The 19,549-nt window shown below is 43.8% G+C and overlaps 1 protein-coding gene across 1 annotated transcript; it reads right to left on the bottom strand.

Annotated features, from left to right (window-relative positions):
- Positions 1-41: 41 nt before the first annotated feature.
- LOC108930409 (tumor necrosis factor alpha-induced protein 8-like protein 2) lies at positions 42-12,385 on the bottom strand. The gene is made up of 3 exons (XM_018745626.2): positions 12,181-12,385; positions 3,986-4,308; positions 42-3,591 (listed from the first exon to the last, which is right to left on the bottom strand). The coding sequence occupies exons 2-3, from the start codon at positions 4,301-4,303 to the stop codon at positions 3,349-3,351; spliced, it is 561 nt and encodes a 186-aa protein (XP_018601142.1). The 5' UTR covers positions 4,304-4,308; positions 12,181-12,385; the 3' UTR covers positions 42-3,348.
- Between the last annotated feature and the right edge of the window lie 7,164 nt (positions 12,386-19,549).

Raw genomic sequence — 19,549 nt, 5'->3', positions numbered from 1 at the left:
GCGTTGCTGCAGTCTGTAATTCTCATCCATTGTATTTCTCTTAGATGGCAGTTTTTGTTTCTCTTTCTGCTGATAACATTTCTATGTGGTATTTATGCTGTAAAATGAAAAAAAGAGAGAACTTGCAGCGCCCTAGAGGCACTCCTGAACAGAACGAGTTTGTTGCTCCTTGTATATTTTGGCACTCTGCGTGAGCCAGCAGTGATGGCAGATGGAAGTGGACACCCAGCGAGACACGGCAGCATCGGTCTGGACACGGCCAGCTGCTCCCGTTGCCTATCACACTGATCACCTGCAGCACAAATGGAGAAGCTCCCAGTCAGCGCGCCTTGCGGTCAAAGACCTTTGGTCACATCCAGCCCAGATCAGACTCTATCTCATCTGCCATCCGCTTATTGGACTCCCAGACATTTTGCTCGCCCACCCAGCAGTTTGTAATCACATCTGGTTTGTGAACTTCCGTAAACATTTCTGCACGAATCGCACGCATCTGTGGAACAACCACAGGAAAGACTGTTGGTTTCATATCGAAAAGGTTCTACGTTTACTTCCCAAAGCATGCCTTACGGTGACCTTCTAGCACTCTTCTGAAGTAAATAACCAGCTGGTAACACTTAGGTAAAGTTATCATTTTCTTTAAAGCAAATATGAAAGAGGTAAACCGTGGAAACACGAACTAGCGGATGATAACGCTGCAGCGCAATGTACTACAGTACACTACAGTATATTTAAGATGGCATGGCTGACTTAGTAAAGGCAAAGGCAGCTGAGATTGTTGTTCTTGTGTTCAGTGTCTGTGGCGGTGGGTTGATCCGTACCGCAGGGTGTCTCTGTGTTCGCTGCATTGTGCTGGGAGCCGCCCGTTAGCACTAAAAAACCTGTGTCGAGTTACGGAGTGCTTCAAATGCATTTCTTTTTACGGTGTATGGGGGGCACCCACGATGGAGAAGTCAGATGTATTTCTTGCACATGCGAACAGCTGCTAACCTCTTGGGAATTTCTCAGCCCGAAGAGGAGCGTCACGTCACTGCCGCTTGCGGACGCGTCCTGCTCTAGGGGTGTCGTTCATTTCGGAGTTGTTGCTCTCCTGCTAAAAGTCACGTTCGAGTCGCTGAAGTGGGAACCGGTGGTTGTTACTGGTGCTGTGCGAGATTTGGCGCTTGACTCCGCTCTAATTTCACTGTAGGAGCGCATGCATCGCACCTGCTGGCTGGGTGGGGGTCGGTTTGAAAAGGGTCCGGGACACAGCAGTTGAGCTATAATGTGATATACGGTTGTAGACAGTTGGAGGGTGGGGAAGCAGGCCGCTAGACCTCAGCATTAATCTAACTTCGGGCAGAACAAGAAACAGTCTTATCTCTACTAGGAACCTGAAATCACCAGCCTTCCCTTAACCATTCTGTTGCCTAAGACCTTGCAGAAATGCTGCATTTAACCACCTGCTGTTTTTTCGGAGCTGCAAAGAAATCAGTCCCTCGATTTATTGAAGTGAAACCGCTTCTCTCCGCCCACTTGGGCCGAGCAGGAAGCGGATTTCATCACGTGCGCCCCGGAGGATCCAGCAGGGGCACGAGTGAGATGACACTCGAAGACCTTGTTAAGAAAGTGCCGGAGCGAGCAGATGCTGCAGACTGGCTAACAGGAAGAGCTCTGAAGTGGAAGACTTCAAACCAGACCCTTAGGCAGCGGGAAGAACGACAACAATGGTGGATCTGAAGCCGGTTCTCATTACACTTTTTCCTCCAGCTGCCACTAATGAGCAAAGCTTACAGCTGAGGAGAGGCGAGGAGAGGAGAGGAAAGGAGCTCATTGACTCACTTCCTACTTTCTTTGCGTCTATGGGAGTGACAATCAATGTGGGTTATAGTGACACCTACTGGGCGAATCTATAAAAATCACAACATTTTATTATACATCCACTAAAGTAATTGAACAAAATTCAATAAAAGTCATTGTCACGAGTATTAGTTCAGCTTGGCCACGTGTATAATAAGCATTAAAGGACACAAATTATTCACCCGTGAAAATGTGGCATCTGACTTTTTATCTGTGTGGAAAAAGTGTTACAGCACAGATGAGCTTATTTGAAATGTGTAGCAATTTTATGTAAGCAGTTTAAGAGACGCTGTCATTCTCCGACACATCCCAGTTAATTTACCAGTGGTCTGGGACTGGTAAAATCACAAAGAAGAAATCATCTGGATGGTTTTGTTGTAATCGATGCATACTTTATTATTTTGTTGCAAAATCATATAAAAAGGGAGGGGGAATTGAACGCGATGAGAAGCGAATTCCGATTTGGTCGTCACCTGATTTTTCCCACTTTGAAAAAATAAATGGTCAGAAGACCCAGTGACACCTGTAACTATCCTGTGTTGTGTTTCAAACTACAAACACACACTAGGTTGTTCGAATTGCCCGATAATCTGGCAATTTTGCATTACTTGATACGGCCACTAGATGGAGCGCTTCAGTTTCGCGTCGTTCCTTTCCCTAATAATTCATATTCCAATCTGCTGCGCTGTCTGCCTCCACGATTTAGAGGCAGTATCTTCAAATACACATTTTTGAGCAAAGAAAATAATATTGCAAAATCACGTCCTTTTCGGGTATTTGTTATGCCTCCGTCGTCAAGAAAACTCAATTCTCCTTTGAAGGAAAATGAGGTTATTTTGCACTCGGGGACGCGCACTGAAAAAATACACATTCAGTAAGATTTCATTTAGATTGTAACTTTTCAGCTCTCTGCTTGAAAAAAAAGTCGAATGTTGACACATCACAAACATTAAAAAATAAATTAAAAATTTTGTAATTGTCAACAGCTGATACTGTAATAAAAAAAGGTGGAAGGGGCTTGGATTTGTCATTTAAATGGCTGAACGTCACAATTTGTCTGCTTACAGTACTTACAGTCTTGATACTTCTTTGAATGAAGTCATGTACATGACGGCATTCACTTATAAATGTAACAAGGCACGGTTTGCACGTGGCACACTGGACTGGTGTAACTTGCCCCACTCGCAAAGCTGCATCGTACTATTTGCTTTCAAGGCCAACACAACACACATGGTTTTCATTTACACTTTCCATCCCTCGACAGGTTAGGATATTTTTGAACAGAAATTCTCGCAAGGTACCTTTGTCAAAGGCAGAACAGCACTTTCATTCCTAGAATACGAGCGCGCCATCTTTTGGTGACAAACCCAGCTCCTTAACCACTGTACCCCCTGCTGTCCGTTTCAAGAAGGACGAGACCTCAGCGCCTCCTTTGTGTTATCTGAGCTGGTCATCCACACTGTTCCAGTTGGGTCTCAACCCAGCGGTCCCTTCCCAGCCGAAGTCCAGGCATCATAGCTTCCCGTCCTCCACCAGCTTGTTGAGGCCGGCACAGATCTTTGTGAGGTTGGGCCATAGGCTGCCCTCGGGGTTGTACAAGTGCTCGAGCAGGTCCTGGTCAGCGTAATGGTTGAAGACGTTCTGGATGCGCCCGTGGGACTTGGGTGTGAGGTGTTTCTCCACCAGCTTCAGCAGCATGTCCCGCGCCTCCGTCAGGATGTTCGACATCACAGCCTTGTCGAAGGAGAACTCCACCTAGCAGAGGTGTGGCGAGAGAAGAGCAGAGCGGTGAACCAAGGGCTGTTCCAGAGGCCAGTATGGTGGGTTTCATCACCACACGATGAATATGAATTCTGCCATAAGTACTCAATTCTCTAAAGTAATTTTTCAAACCTATACAATCTTATAATGGTTTGCGATTAAATTTAAGCAAGAAGTGAAATGAATAACAGAAAGTCCACAAATCCTAATTATACTTCAACAATTACAGTTTAGCTAGTTGATAGTAGCAACCCAACATTAATATTTAAGAAAAGTTTATTTCTTCTGTGTAAAAAGTTAAATCATAGTACAGAGAAAAAGACTTGACTTGTGTGGTTCTTCACAGCAAACGAGGGGCTCTTGGTACCGTACAGTCCTGTAACGTTACCTCATGAAAGCTTATAGCAGTCATGGCACCCATGTGAAGCTTCTTCTTGAAGTGCTGCGCCAAGCCCATCTCCTCGGCACTGAACTGGTTATGGCGGAAGAGCACGCCGATCTTGACGGCGATCTTAATGAGGTCCTTCACCACCTTCTGGGCCTTGGAGCGATTGCCGGTGTGCTCCTTGGAAACTCTGTAGAGCTCATCCAGGATCTCGCTGCTGGTGTCATCAATGAACATCTGCACCATGGACTTGCTGGCCATGTGGCTCAGAATCTTCTTCTGGGCCTTCATGGCCATGTCTTTAGAGCTGAAATTCTCCATCACAGCTTCAGGATAGAAAGAAATTACGCAAATCGGTAAGTCAGCCAAAACCTGGCATCACAGAGAGGTCCAGCTCAGCTGCTCAGAACCCTCAACATGGTGACATCAATATGTGGTACTGGGGAAGCTGAAAAGACAGTTACATTCTGAAATAATAAGTGCCGTTCTAAACTTATTTACATTATATTACACCAAAATATATATTTTACTTTGTGCATAATCACAACAACTGAAGCAGATGCAGAAGTCTGAGGTCTCGGATAATATCTACATAATAATTTTTTCAGTGACCCGATTCAGATGCTTATCGAAGAGACTCTCAAAAAAGGATCTGGGGCCTCCAGAGATGGTGTTTATGTGGAGGGTCTAATGTGTGGATGGACGGGGTGTGTCGGCCCGGATGTCGGCCCATCTGGGACTTCCTATGGATGTGTGAAGGAAAGGGGGCCACAATGATGGGAAAGAGTGTGAGGCGCTGGGCTACTGTTTGTTAAGCTCCGTAAAGACTCCTGTCCCAGACTGCGCTACCGTTCATCTCCTGTGACAAACTCCACCATCCTTTATTACACAGTATTATTCAGCTTCTCGCCAGATGTCCTTGGTTGTTCAGCAGACATCTTATTTATACAGTGACTATTAATTTAAGCATTTTGGGTCAAATGCTTGTGGAAGTGTCCCTCCTGGGACTTGAAGCTATTATGTACTGTATGTGTGCAGTAAATTAACAGCATCTACACCATATCAATGCGAGGTGAGCTGATGATCCATCTACATGGCTTTCTTGGATGATTTTGACATTTATTTGTGGGAAGGAGTACATGCACACATCGAGCTGAATGGAGGGGCAGACCTGAGTGCCAAGAATATGAATCAAAAACACGTTCAATATCTCTGTCAATGGAAAGGATTGATAGACTTTCAGTAACAGCTCTAGGGAGAAAAGAGAGGACTCAAGATAAAATGCACATGATGATTCACATCTTTCTATCGCGAGGCCAACAAAGGCCAATTTCGGGAATTGAGATTTAACTGAGCAGTTGACATCCAGCCATGTCATGATATCATGACAATATTATTAAAAGGTTTACAACATGACATTGTGAAGACCTTATACTAACATTGCATACATTTTGATGGTTTATGAATATTTAAGAATTTTTTTTTTTTTTTTTTTAAGGAACTGGACCAGTAAGTGTTGTAGTGTTCACGGTTGCTGCCTTATAATTTGAAGGTTCCTTGTTTGAATCCTCTTCCTTCTCCAACACCCTTCATCAAGGTACTTACCCTGAATACACTGCAACCTAAGGTGTAAATCATGGTAAAGTTTATTTAACAATGTTATCTGCCTTGGACAAAGCTGTTAGTACAATAAGACCACAATATGAAATCTCGGTTGTAATTATTGAACCTGCAATGACATGACATCCACAGCAAAGGTGTTTTATGGGTGCAGATACACACTGAATGCTGATGTAAAAATTGTGTCAAATTCGCTCTGGTTGGCAACACTCTCAATTTCATTGATATCGGTATTTAATTATAATTTTTACCTGCTTGTTTTAGATGTACGTAATTCTTTCAACAAAATATAACTGAGCAAGCAGATCACAAGTATTGGGAAAGCTGTACTGTGGTTATACCTGACTTTTCTCGACTCCCGTACGGAGCTGCATCCAAAAATCGCTATTTTCGTATTTCCACCCGCTTCGGAACATTAACATTTACCCTCGCTTCTGTTTCATATTCACATTGAAAAATGTCTTTTACCCAAAGATGTGTGTGTTCACGAGAACAAATAAAAGAAACTGTGAGGATAACCATTGTTATCTAAAAGTGTACAGGTTTAACACCTTTGAAGTTTATCATAAATCCCTCATTTAATCCAACGATCCTTTTCACCGAACTATGTTCCTCCGCGGTGCGCGGACCCGAGTCGCGAGTTGGGAAAATAGCTGTTTTTCACACGAGTCTGAAGTGTTTGAAGGACTAATATAGTTTGTGTCACCTACGATAATTAAGGGAAACTGCTACAATTATGAATGATATTTCGGTATTTGGTGGTTTTGATTTAAAACGAACTTTTCCACGAATCACAGAGTTGTCCAAGGACCAGGCATTTTCGGGCCGCCAGAAAGTTTCAGACTGTAGTTCCGTGGCGGGAGGACGGGTAATGGTCACGAGATTGGAGAAAAATAGCCGTTCCCTCTGGCGATAGTCTTTGAGGAACTAATTCATCGTGAGCTGACGAGAATAAATATGCCATTTTAAGTTCACAACAAATGGAATCGAAGTATTTCGAGTTTTAAGACAAGCGACTTCTGACTGGAAAATGACGGTTGGACGGTGTCCTCGCGACGATCTGTCACCGTCGAGCTGCTTTTTCTGACGGTAAGTCAGCACAGTTTCTCTCTCAAACTAACTGTGCTGTATTTTGTTTTGTTGCTAACTAGCAACGCTGATCACTTTACTCAAATTTTTTTTGGGGGTATAAATTATAAACACAGTAAAAGCCAGGCGCCACCTTTGTGACGTAACTCACGTCACAAGTTACCTCGGGTTCACTTACTGACTGGATTAACTTTCATTTTTTACTTGTTTACTCTCACTTCTTGTATCAAATCTTCGCGATAATCATAACGTCCCATTTCAGTCAGCTTCCCTTCCAAGTACCAAGTTCCAAGTTCCCTGACGAGTATAATCAGTGACATGCACAAAATAAAGCCAAAAGATCAAGGTCTGTCATTCCTCAAAGTCAACCACCTGTGTGTCCTTCAAGGTAAGATGGTTTGAGGGTCAGAACTTTATTCTGTTTGTATATTCTGACATGTTTAAAATAAGAAATAATTTGAGGGAAATGAATTTTATTAGGAAATCACTCCGTATTTTGGTTTGAAATGCTCGGCCCTTCGCTTCGGGTATACATGAAATGTCACGCTGAATGCGTGATAAACAGTACGTGATACAGAAGTGCAGAAATAAAATTTTCCTGTGAAAAATGAAGATTGAGCTAGTTTCCCTGCAATGCCAGAGGGCATGGAAACATATGTTTAAACATCTTTCAGAGTGATGAGAGACAATCTATTCATTTTATGATATCTTTGCACTGCTAACCTTGCTGACCCTATGGCCCAGCAGCAGGTCCAGACAGGCATCTATCCCATCACTACAGCACTTGGCTACATTATTAATATTGTCCAGGTATTTGTGTATTGATGACTCATGTTTTTGAACCTGTGAAAGAATTGCAACGTGTGTCTTTGTCTGCGGCCCGTATGAAACGATATTGCCGCAACAGCATGTACACGTACGACTCCCTAGGTTGGATTGTGGGACTGAAGTTTCATGTGAAACATTAGGGAGTGGAAGAGGACCGAATCCATGAGTCATCGAGATACACCTCATCTGCGCAGGCCGTGCATTTCAATTTTTTTTACACCTTAAGCATTTCAAAGTACTTAATTTCATGCATATGATTTATCTTGAACACCACAATTCAATGCAGTACTTATTAATTTGATACAGATAAATACTGGATTGTTCTTTGAATTAAATCTTATGTGAACAACCCTTTTATTTGCTCTGCACAGCCATTTCTCAGCTCATACTGGAAGATCTGCGCTCTAAATTTTTCTTTTACAAATAAGAGCCATTTAGTCTGGACAGAGCTAGTCTTAAGTGTTGCAGTAGGAGTTGTTCAGACAGAATTGCTAAACATACCCGTTTGCATCCAGGGTCATTTCACATAGCTGCTGCTGTATATTATCAAGAGATTATAAGGACCAAAAGGCTTGCAAGAACCCACAAAAGCGATAACCCCACTAAGCCTCAAGAGCTGTGTATTTTGAAGTTTGCTGGGGAGTTGATTTTACACAGTCACACTCTAAACAAGGTGAGCTTTACAGCATTGTGTGAAGCATCTCTGCAGAGGTTGGAAAAGAAATAAACAGCACTGGTTGAAAAAGACCACACCTGGGATCCAAATGTCAGCCTTTTAACGGTGCGCTCTTGTGCAGAGTATGAAAAAAGAGTTTCTGTGTGGTAAGCACAAACAAAAGTGGCACTTCTGGGCTGTAGAATGTAATTCCCACCTAGCCAATGAGCTAAGGACTCATTCCTCAACCTCCTGATATATCTGGGAAAGTATTAATGGGGCTGCTTCCTCAACATATCTTTCAAGACAGAAGGATGATGTTGTAACGGAATTAAAATGCGACCCTATTTCCTTATGACAGAGTTTTCTTATGTTCAGCATATTCAGTCATACATAACTGGTATGGTGGTTAAAAAAGTTGTTTTGATTCAAAAAGATGTCTTTTTTGCTTTGCCGGTGCCCTGTTGAGGAAGTCTCTGACTTCCTGTGTGCAACAGCAGATAGAAAGAGACTGAGAGACTGCTTTATTCCTCTCAGTTCCCTTCCAAAAGGGATGCAATTTAAACATTAGTGTTGAATTCCATAGCTACGTTTTCTGCAGCCATACATGTCCACACTCATTGTCATTGTCTGCTGGCCAGTTGCTCCTGTCTGTCTGCACACAGGTCAGTTCATCGTGCTCCTGTCTGGCAGCCCGCCAGAATTTGGCTTGCAAGGATGTGGTTTTTTTTTTTTTCCTCTTACTGCCAGCTACAACTGCCTCCAGCAGTCCTCATGTTCACCATTGAACTCTTGATTTCAGCATAAAAAAGCTGCATGCTGAAAATGCTGTCTAGTGTCTCTCTGCAGTTTGTTACGAAAAAGTGTATTTAATCTGACGTTTTGTTTGCCCAGAGTCGGCGAATACAGATTTACCATTCGGACGACAAACATCCTACCATTAATTATATGCTACTAGTAAAAGGAAGGAACTTTCCGCTAAAAGGCTGTGGGGGGCACCTGGTTATTACACGTTTGAAGTCGTGTTAATGAGTTTGCATAAAAAGTGGTTGGTGACAGATATGCATGAATCAGAGTGCAAGCAGTAATATTTTGTGATGGTTGATGGCTACCGAAGTGAATATTTTGTAGCTTTTGTGTAATGACACAGAGCTTTGCTCTGACCACGGCCTCAGCTGTACTGTACGACGGATGGTGTTTCGAAACTCCAACAGAGCCATGCTCTACAGTACTTTCGATTCAAAGTGCCTACAGATGAACTGGTGTTTTTTTAAATCTAAATGCAGTGCTATTTACTTCCTTTGAGGAGAAGCTGTACACTTTCATATTTAGTTTTTGTCAATGCCAAAATTAAACAAGTATGACATTTCATAATCAGTTAATCTCTTTCTTACGGGTGATGTTTTGATTGCCTGTAATGGCGTGACAGTGGCCGTTCCTTTTTTCTGTTTGGTTTCGCTGCTCGCTCTTGTAAAAAGACATAAAGGCAATGGTGACGTTTGCTGTATCTTTATGCGAGTGAGTGCATTTGTCCAATTAGAAAATCAGGGGCAGAAATGTACTCAAAATTGATTGAAAATTACAAACCTGGAGGTACAGACAAGCTGCTATACAGATCTGTTAGAGCTTGTATGTAATTCAGTCTCATTTCTTTTGGGCTCATCTCATTATTTTGAGCTGAAATTGAAAGCAGCTGCTTTCTAAACATGAACTCAGTTTTATGTTTAATGAATGATTGCAGTGTGAATTTCAGTAATGTCATCATACCTCCCACCAGTTATATCAGTTTAAGTCACTGGGAAAATTTAGGGTATTTTTTAGAATGCTTCAGTTCATCATCATAGTTCAGATTTTAAGTATAGTATATTTCTAAGCAGGAGGGGGTGCGGTGGCGCAGTGGGTTGGACCGCAGTCCTGCTGTCCGGTGGGTCTGGGGTTCAAGTCCCGCTTGGGGTGCCTTGCGACGGACTGGCGTCCCGTCCTGGGTGTGTTCCCTCCCCCTCTGGCCTTACGCCCCTGTGTTCCCGGGTAGGCTCCGGTTCCCCGTGACCCCGTATGGGACAAGCGGTTCTGAAACTGTGTGTGTGTGTGTATTTCTAAGCAATCTAATAAAAAGTCTGCCTGCCTTTGTTGGTCTTGTAAGTAAAAGCAAATGTTTTCATAAACTGATTTAAGACTAAATCCTCTGGATCGCAGGGCAAGTACAGGCAAAGGCAGAGAAACAGGCAAAGACACATACATAGCCACACCTCTTCATACATGAGCAGAAGTAGGTGAAAGCATCGCTATTACTGCCAAGTTCTTGAACAGCCTGAAAAATATAAATGAATGCTCCTTTATAAAATTTTACTGATGGAAATATGCACTTAATTGCCTAATACAAGAAGTACATTTTAACAAAAAATGCATATGGATTCTTGTTTATTCCGTTTCCTTCCCACAGTTCACTACATCACAAGACTTTAGAGGATATGCGCAGAGTGCATGAGTTAGAACTTGTCATGACAGCACAGGTGACTACAGTCAGACTCTTGAATGCATGGTGCCTTAGACTTCCCAGGCTTTTTTGTGCTGAAAGCATGCTGCTGATGGTGACTTTAAGGATAAAAAGTCACCCCCTCCACTGTTAAGGGGTACAGAACCTGGCAGGATGAGGTGACGGGTACTCTGTATTCCTGTTTAGCAATCAAGAGTAAGTATCTGAGTCACGCCACATGGAAGGACGACGTGGCAACAATGCTCACATGTAAGCTATGAATAGTGTGTTGTGACTGATCACTGTCTGGGAGGAACTGGTCAGTGAGGGCCGACTGACCGTTTGAAGGTCAGCAGAATTTGATCCAACATGACACTTGTGTCAGATGCAGTTGGAGGTAGCTGTTGATTCAACAGCATTAGATTTGTTAGGAAGATTTTTGTTTGGCTGTGACAACACTTTTTCAGTGCTCCTGTACATAGCCTATTCACATCAGACAGAAAACATGACTTCTTGCTGTAGTGCTGTAACACTCAGTTTTGAATCTGCGGACTGAACTGATTTGCAGATCCATTCAGAGAATGAGTGAGGAATGAGTCTGTGCATTATTATGTATGAGTATTTTAGTGTTTTGCTATAATTGACATTAAATGACCCTTTCACTTTGATTAAGGGTGGTAACCTGCATGTCACATAATCCTACACAAGCTATTACTACATTTCTTAGGAGTTTTCGTAAGGCTGGGGAAAACACATTTCTGTTTACGCAGAAAGGAAAAAGTTAAGTGGATCCACAGATGCTCAGTGCTACTGCGAAAAACATCATGAAAAAGTACAATCTGTAGCCAAAAGCTCCTACTTAAATAAAGTCCAAGTGAAAAATCCAGTGAAACAGCCAAAGGTATGCAAATGGACTATTCTACTCATCTCTCATCAACAAACAACTAAGGTCCCACACTGCATGTTACACTACCCTAAACAATGACATATGTCCACATACAGGAACCGCTATGTGCTGGCACACAGTCCGTAACGGTTTGAATATTTATGCTCCTCTGAGCACATTTATCTTAGGCTGCAGCCAAGGCAATGACCTTAAGAACATCCCTTGCTGCATGCGTTTATGTCTGCTTAGAATATCCTTTTATCCAAAACTTCTGACATCCTTCACTATATAACCTGTTTATACAGCTGGATATGTACTGAAGATATTTACAATAGCAAGTTCCTTCCTGGGAAGGCGAGGAGAAGTGGTCATAAAGTGAGGCTCCCATCACCACCTGTTGCTCCGAAAAACAAATTCTAATGAAGGCAACAAAAAAGACCACATGAAATGTTGAAGTCTTGTTGCAAACTTTGCTGACAAAAGTTAGTTGAAGGTTAATTTATTTGGAGGTATTATGAAGGAACCCATGGCACATGCTGCGAGTGTGAGAGGAAGGAAGGCAGAGGACTTTATGATGAAACACCCTCCCCACCGTCACCTCCCATGAAATCGCTCGACGTAGGACCCAGCTGGAGGGAGCTTACCTGCGTCTCGGTCGGTGCCCCCCTTCCTCCTCCTGTTTGTCCTTTTTTGTCCCTTGCTGCTCTTCAGTCAGGTACGCGGCACACAAGTATCAGTTTACAGGCCCCCTTCTGAAAAGGTAGAAAAAAACAAGAAAACTTGCGGCTTTCTAGTTGTTCCCGCTCTGTCTGCTTGCTGCCACTCTCGCTCAAGATCATTTGAGTTAGACTTCCTTGAGGAACTAATTGTTGAAGACACACCCCTAGAGCGAGTATCAGTCCCCCCTCCTCACTTCCACCCGTCGATGTGCATCTTCGTTTCTCTCTCTCTCACTTGCTGTTCCGCTGCCCTAGCTTCTGACATCAACCTGCCACCATCGTTCCAAGAGGAAACTGCAAAAGTGCCCCGGTGCTTTTTACTATCGCAGGAATGCAGGCACTCACCGGTGGCCAAAACTCCTTCTGTTTGTGTGTCTGCTGTGTCAGCCCTTGAGCCGCTGTGCAAACACACTCTTAATCGGTGCCTAACTAGGGGAGGCAGGTAAAGCTTAGCAGTTAAGGAAATAAGCTGCAAGTTCAAGTCCCGATGGGTATTCTGCTCTTTTGCCCTTCAGCAAATTGCCTAACCAAAATCTCTTCAGCAGAAAGTATTTAAATAACTAAAGCTTAAAACTGTAAAGCTGTATAAATAAGCTATGCATGAGACATGTTAGCTGTGTAGGTTTTTGCCAGTGAAAAGGTGAGCTTAGTGGTCTCGTAATAATGTCCCACTGGCAAGGTTTTTGCTTCACCTTGGAAGTTATCTAAGCACTGAGAAGGTATTCCAGCATCTTTTTATTGAGCATTTTTGAATATAGGCTGAGCGTCAAATTTGATATGACTGGCCATCAAGGCTGCAGAAGAGACTTCACTGAATGGCTGTTGAGTAAAAGTGTGAGTATTTGACATTCTTCAAAGATAAAGGCTGTGAAAATTGTTAATGTATTATGAGGGAACTTCTCCCAGGTATTCTCAGCCTGTGGTAAAAGACAGAAAGAAATGCCTATGAAAGGGCCTCTGAAAGGGTGACAGTGCAAAGAAGGATACAAACCAAAGCTGTGATGACAGTGTTTCGGCCCTTGAAGAGCATCTGCGAGAATACGTTACAAAGCTGTGGAAACATGGTAGAAAAAGGGAGACTCATCTCCCTGAGTCTGTGCACCTCTGCTGGGCGAGGTCTCTGAAATCTAACCACACCTAGCCACCCTTAATGCCTGATAACACCATGCTGTTTGCAGATGCAGTAGCAGGAGGGTCTGGGCTGGAGAAGGAAGCTGATTTGGGCTGTTGCTGAATGGACATGTGCATCAGTTGAGCTGGACATGCTCTCAGCAGGAAGTGGCATTTAGTTTCTCCCCTGTGAAGACGTTAACTCCTGCAAGCTCTTGGTCCCCAGCTGTGCTCAAACAGGAAACCAGAGGAGAAGGAAAGAGAGGAAACCGACACTTTAGCACAAATGTCTGTGTTCTGGGCAGCCCGGTCCCTCCAGGAGAGCTAGGATTGCTCATACATCCCCATCTCGGTCCATTAGGGAATTTAACCACTTAGGAACTGAGCTTGAAGCCAGAGGCAGACCACAGGTTCATATGCTCTAGAAGAGAAGCATGAATGAGGTTAGTCTCAGTCACATATTCATCACCAAACACTCACAAAACATTGACTGGTGTAAAACTGAAAACCACTTTTTTACATTTATGTAATTGGAAGATGCTTTTCTTGAAAGCTACTTGTAGTGCTAAGCTACTTAGTCATTCATCTCTTTGTATGGCTGGCAACTGTTTTATAATTATTCTGGCATTTTAGTGTAAGAACTTTTACACTGAGTGCCTTGGGGGTACCTTGGCAGTACCCTTACAAGGATACTGAAGCAGGAAGTGGGTTTTAAACCTTGCTTGTCTGAGCCCAAAGGCCCAGAGTGAAGCCACTGCCCTATCTGCTTTATCTTCATGGTTAGAAGTAGCAGTTAGTGAATGACTAATTGATGGTGCTGTTAGGATGTTGAGCGAATGTGTGTAATAAGGTGTGTTTTAGGACTGTTTTTGAATGCTGAGAAGAATTCAGCAGTTTTGAAGATACCGAGAGTTCATTAAACTGCAAAAAAGTCACAAGTGAGAGTCTTTCTATTTTGGACCCCTCACATTTCACAGCTCCTGGGCTGTGGATTTAAAAGTACACACGCACACACACACACACGCACACACGCACACACGCACACACGCACACACTTTCAGAACCGCTTGGCCCATACGGGGTCGCGGGGAACCGGAGCCTACCCGGCAACACAGGGCGTAAGGCCGGAGGGGGAGGGGACACACCCAGGACGGGACGCCAGTCCGTTGCAAAGCACCCCAAGCGGGACTCGAACCCCAGACTCACCGAAGAGCAGGTCCTGGCCCAACCCACTGCGCCACCGCACCCCCTTGGATTTAAAAGTAATGAAGTATAAATCTGAAACACGTTGGCGTACGTGAACATCTTAGTTCTTTTTGGACTTCACTAACATACCTGTTACCTTCGTAAATGAAATAAATGGCAGTGGTGATTTCTTGATTTCTCCTTTCATAGGATGTATTTCTACTATGTTTGCCAGAAAGCCATGACACTGACATCACCTAAATAGCAGTGCTGCAAAATTTTAATTGATTTGCAAGCATTATTGTAATTGTGTTGTCAAGCAGGTGGATGATATGACATTATGTGTTTAGCTTTACTGAAGTTATACCGTGCTGCGCCAATGAATGTTTTCAATATGAAGAATTAATTTGAGAATTGCGTTCTTTTTTCTCGGACTCCCTGAAAGCATATAACTTTGGGCTCGACGTTAAGCGGCACAATGTAGCAAAGGCTGGCTGCCATGGTAACAGACAGGAAGTGCACTGTGAGCGGTTTCCTGATTGTTTCCTCTTATCACCTAATGGCATCTCACATGGAAACCATCTAAAGGAGCAGATTTTTGGGGTGCAAGACAGCCCACTTCAGAAGCTCTGCAGAACAACCTTGGACTGGTTCTTAGACTGGTGCGGTTTTTCACTCCAGCACTGAAAATGAGCCTCAAAGAGTGAGGTTGTCGTGTGGAGCGCTTGCGTCTGCGAGCTTCAGAGACCTTGGTGACTCAGCGTCCACATGATGTCAGCCATCAAGTTCCCACAAGCTCAGTTACACACACCCACTGACACCAATGCATCCACCAATGCACAGCAGGATGGCCAGAATGATTCATTTACAGGTGAATAACCAGATCAGTGGCAATATTGGTTTAACGCGGACTTTTTCGTGTCAAGTTGCTGATTTTACGCAACCAACAATGATGCCTTCATCCCATCTTTCATCATGCGCTGCTCTGGGTGCTCTTTGTTACGTTTACTCGTCCGGCAAGTTTGAATTTAATCTGAGAATAAAGTGAAACTAAGCTAATGTTATGTTATTGTGTCAAACATTGTGCGTTCTGGCATGTGCACGAGCCGCCATTTGTATAAAAAAGAGAAGTAAATGAAATACTGTTTCTCAGAATTGGGGAAGTGGCCAGAAAGTACTTTTTTTTCTTGCTAAAGCTTGCTTATCTGTGCTCCAGGTTCCTTCTGCCAATGAATTACTAGCTTGATAAGCTGGCAGTGTTGTCTTATGTATTTGTGTAGCTAACAATTTTACACATTTTTGCAGATGTTTGTTTAATGCCGAAAGTTAGGCGACGTACTCAAAGGGGTACAGTGACGTCGGTCCATGAAGTTGAACCTGAGCCCTGAAAGCCTTGCTGCAGAAAAGCACCTTTTGAAGCAGCGGTTGACACTCCATTCAAGAGGCTGGCACCTTGGGAGGGCAACCAAGTGTGTTTCAGCTTTGAATTTTAGTTTAAAAAAAAAAAAAAAAGAGACTCTTACCAAGAATTACAGTGTAAAGAAACACATGCATGTTAAGAGGTGGTGTAGTCAATGAGAAGTGGGAGTACAGCCCTTGAATTCCACAGATCATGGTGAAAGCATCAGCTGAAGTCAAGCCGTGACCTTGAAAACGTGGGTCTGAAAATGGAGAAGCGACGTGTAATAAAACCCATGGCCATGACTCCTAGACAGTCATTGCACCACCCCTTCATCCACCCCCTATGTGTGCAAAGAGGACGTGGCAGAAACACTTGTTCCATTTGCTGTTTGCCGTTGTGTCCTGCAGCTTCGCACGTCATTGCTTTCTTGTGCAAGATCAATACTGACCTGTGTTTGATTGCCATTGATAAATGAGTCTGCCGTTTCCACGGAAGTCAGTGTAGAGTCTCATATAGTTTTCTTAATGAACCTCGGAAATCGCTGTCTAAGCAAAAAAGAGTTGTAGTTCTCCTTTCACGCTTCTCCTGGCACTAGATGTAGTCTCTATACAGCAGTGCCTATGCTCACAACAAATACGTATGTTTAGTTAGTGCTATAGGTAGTGCTCACAGCTCCTGGGTTGTGGGTTTGAACATGGGTTCAGATCCTGTGTTGTCTTTGTGGGGTTGGCATGTTCTCCTTGTGTTTGCGTGGGTTTCCTCTCTCAGCCCAAAGGCTTGTGTTTGTTTACAGTGGATGGTGGAGACTTACTTGGTCATAATGAGGATGAGTAAGTTTCTTGCAAGTATTTATAGTTCTTGGAAATGCAGAGCTTCCAGTCGGAGCACATATGTAGAGCTGGTTGGCAGCTGGGAATTGGCATTGTTGAGGTTTGTTTTGCTTTGTCTTGTTGGCAATCGTGGGTCGTGTTCCTGCCTAACTGGGATGTAGATGGCTTTAGCAATGGACAGGAGAAGCAGAGGTACTCCTCCGGGTTGTCTACCGGCATGTCTTGCATGTGCCATCTACACACAGTGGTAAACAGGATTGCATAGAAATACATAAATGCCTACACGCGCACACAGAGGCTGAAAATGCTTGTCCCAAGCGGGGTCACGGCGAACCGGAGCCTAACCCGGCAACACAGGGTGCAAGGCCGGAGGGGGAGGGAACACACTCAGGATGGGATGCCAGTCCGTCGCAAGGCACCCCAAGCGGGACTCGAACGCCAGCCCATCAGAGAACGGGACCCGGCAAAGCCCGCAGAGCCACCCCCCCCTCCCCCCCCCGCTTGATCGGAAACATATAAAACCCACCTACACATTCATGCTCTTTGGCTGTAAGCTATTAGCAGTCTGACGAATGAATGGAGACCAGGTCCGATTATGAAGAGGATCAGGAACATAAACCGTTCGCTGTCAGAAGCCCAACTTAGCAATGAGAACAGGCTCTTGTACTTGTATTTAATTTCCCAGCTAATTGAAAATAAAAGTGGATTTTAGTCTGTGTTACACCTGTCTTCCACATCTATACACACATTCGTAGATACCGTAGTTATACCTGACAGCGGATAGCACAGGGTCGATGGGGGAATTCAAAAGCCACTCATGCTGTAACACCCCTGATCAAGGTACTTACCGTGCATCGGTGCAGTAAATTTACCCTGCTGAATAAAGTGATAACTGTATATCGATGTGTAAAACTAACATTTTATACCTCCTTGGATGCAGATGCCAGCTTAAGAATAATAAGACAATGCTCTGTTTTTAGAAACAGAAATATCCAAAGGATGAGCCATTGTCTGTGCCAGTGTGTTACTCTTTTGTCAGACATAACACAGCATCAGTCCTGCATTTGTGCCGACTGGCCAGGGACGTCCCACGTGATGCCGCTGCAGCTCCGAGGTCCATTGCTAAGGCAACTGCCTTTGATCACACAGGTGGTGTTAGCAGACAGAAAAGCGTGTCTGGGTGGCTGACGCGGCACAACTGCGTTTATGTGAGGAAAACGGCACGAGCAATCTCGTCTGTCAGCTGTCGGCAGCACACCACATAACATTGTGATTTAGGGCCTGCACCTGTAATCGGAAGGTTGCCAGTTCAAATCTGAGTATGAGCCCGGCTGTTGTGTTTGCGACCAAGGCGCTTGACAGAGCTGCCTCTACAAAAACGTCCATGAATAAGCAAAATGTGATAAAATCAACTATAAATGTTTCTGTTGGCACGGTATATTCCTGCTTGTAAGGGTCTGAGCTTTGTGTACGGTGCACCCTGCTCTTCTGGCCTTCGAGGCATTTAAGAAACTTTAATTGGTCCTCAATCCTTTTTGAAAATTTAATTTTTTTTTAACTACAGGTGTGTGTGTACTAAGAAGTTAAATTGTGGAGGAAAACTTCACAAAGACACTGAGCTGTGAGAAGGCGAAAACACTTCTGTGAAGCTGCCCAAATCTTTCCCTGTTAGTGAAGACCAGCTCTATCAGACAGAAGCTCAGTCAAGAACATTATAAGAGGCAGCTGGTCTGAAAACAATAGCACACGGGGAGAACTTAGCAAATGCACACAGACTGAGCTGGATTCGAACCCATCCCTGAGGCACAGCCCAGACACTCAAGCACCAGCACTGCCAAGCAGTTGTCCGACACCTTTATCCCACCCATGAGGTCACCTCATTTCTACACATGACCGCAGCATGTTATTGTACTGTGTTTTACTCTTTTAATCATAATTGCTCGTGTTCTTAAACGTCTTAGCTTTCAGTGTGACCTCAGCTTTAACTACTTTGGACGTTTTACTCGCTTCTTTAACAATTCATCTTTAAATGTTCTTCCTGATGGACTTTTCCCGTCATGCTGCCAGCGTCCTCTTCACACGCATAACCCATTAAAACTTATAAAAGCTTAGTACTCATGGTAGAGCACTTAGGAAGTCAGAAATATCATGGTAACATTCAAGTACTCGTGAAGTGCACGCTTCGAAGACCCGTTCTCATTAGTCGTGCGGCATTAAGAGCTGTCACTTTTGTGTTTTCTTTATAACCTTGTTACCTGTCTAATGGTAACACGTGCATTTGCCGCCGTCTCCTCTTTGTCGCCCTTCTTCGCGTGAAAAGATCTGTTCGTTTCTCAGTGAAGTTGGTTTCTTCAACAAGTTGCTTTCCCCCCCGAAGGCCTTACCTTCGAAACATTTTCTATACAAGTAGAGAAACTATTTACGTGTCTAATTTACATGTCCATGCGTTATTCACCAAGTCTGAATGAGTTTCAGCGTCACTTTAATTCACCTTTTGCTTCTCGGTTCTGGAGCCCTGACACCCAGCTGACTTTACCTATTCCACAGTGCTGCTCTTCATACCCATTAGGTTTTCTTCGTGACATCCTGCTCTCCTCAAGATCAGCACAACGGACACAATGCCTCTAATTGGACCGTACCGTCGTCTTTTTGGCTGTGGCTGTAGCAGGAGGACAGCGAAATTCTGTATCTTACAACAATCTGTGCACAAGCTTCAGTGCCTTCCTCTCCACCCTTGATTGAATAAATGTAATTTTCCGGACCGGGA

The sequence above is a fragment of the Scleropages formosus genome, chromosome 23, assembly GCF_900964775.1.
Source record: "Scleropages formosus chromosome 23, fSclFor1.1, whole genome shotgun sequence".
NCBI classification, from domain to species: domain Eukaryota; kingdom Metazoa; phylum Chordata; class Actinopteri; order Osteoglossiformes; family Osteoglossidae; genus Scleropages; species Scleropages formosus.
Note: the sequence above shows the minus strand (reverse complement) of the source record. Positions and strands in the feature narration are given on the sequence as shown.

Bases quoted from the DNA above. Each gene is read 5' to 3' on its own strand.
- LOC108930409 (XM_018745626.2), bottom strand. From the start codon at position 4,303: ATGGAGAATTTCAGCTCTAAAGACATGGCCATGAAGGCCCAGAAGAAG. The intron at 3,592-3,985 runs GTAACGTTACAG...CACCTCTGCTAG, and splicing joins CTGCTATAAGCTTTCATGAG to GTGGAGTTCTCCTTCGACAA.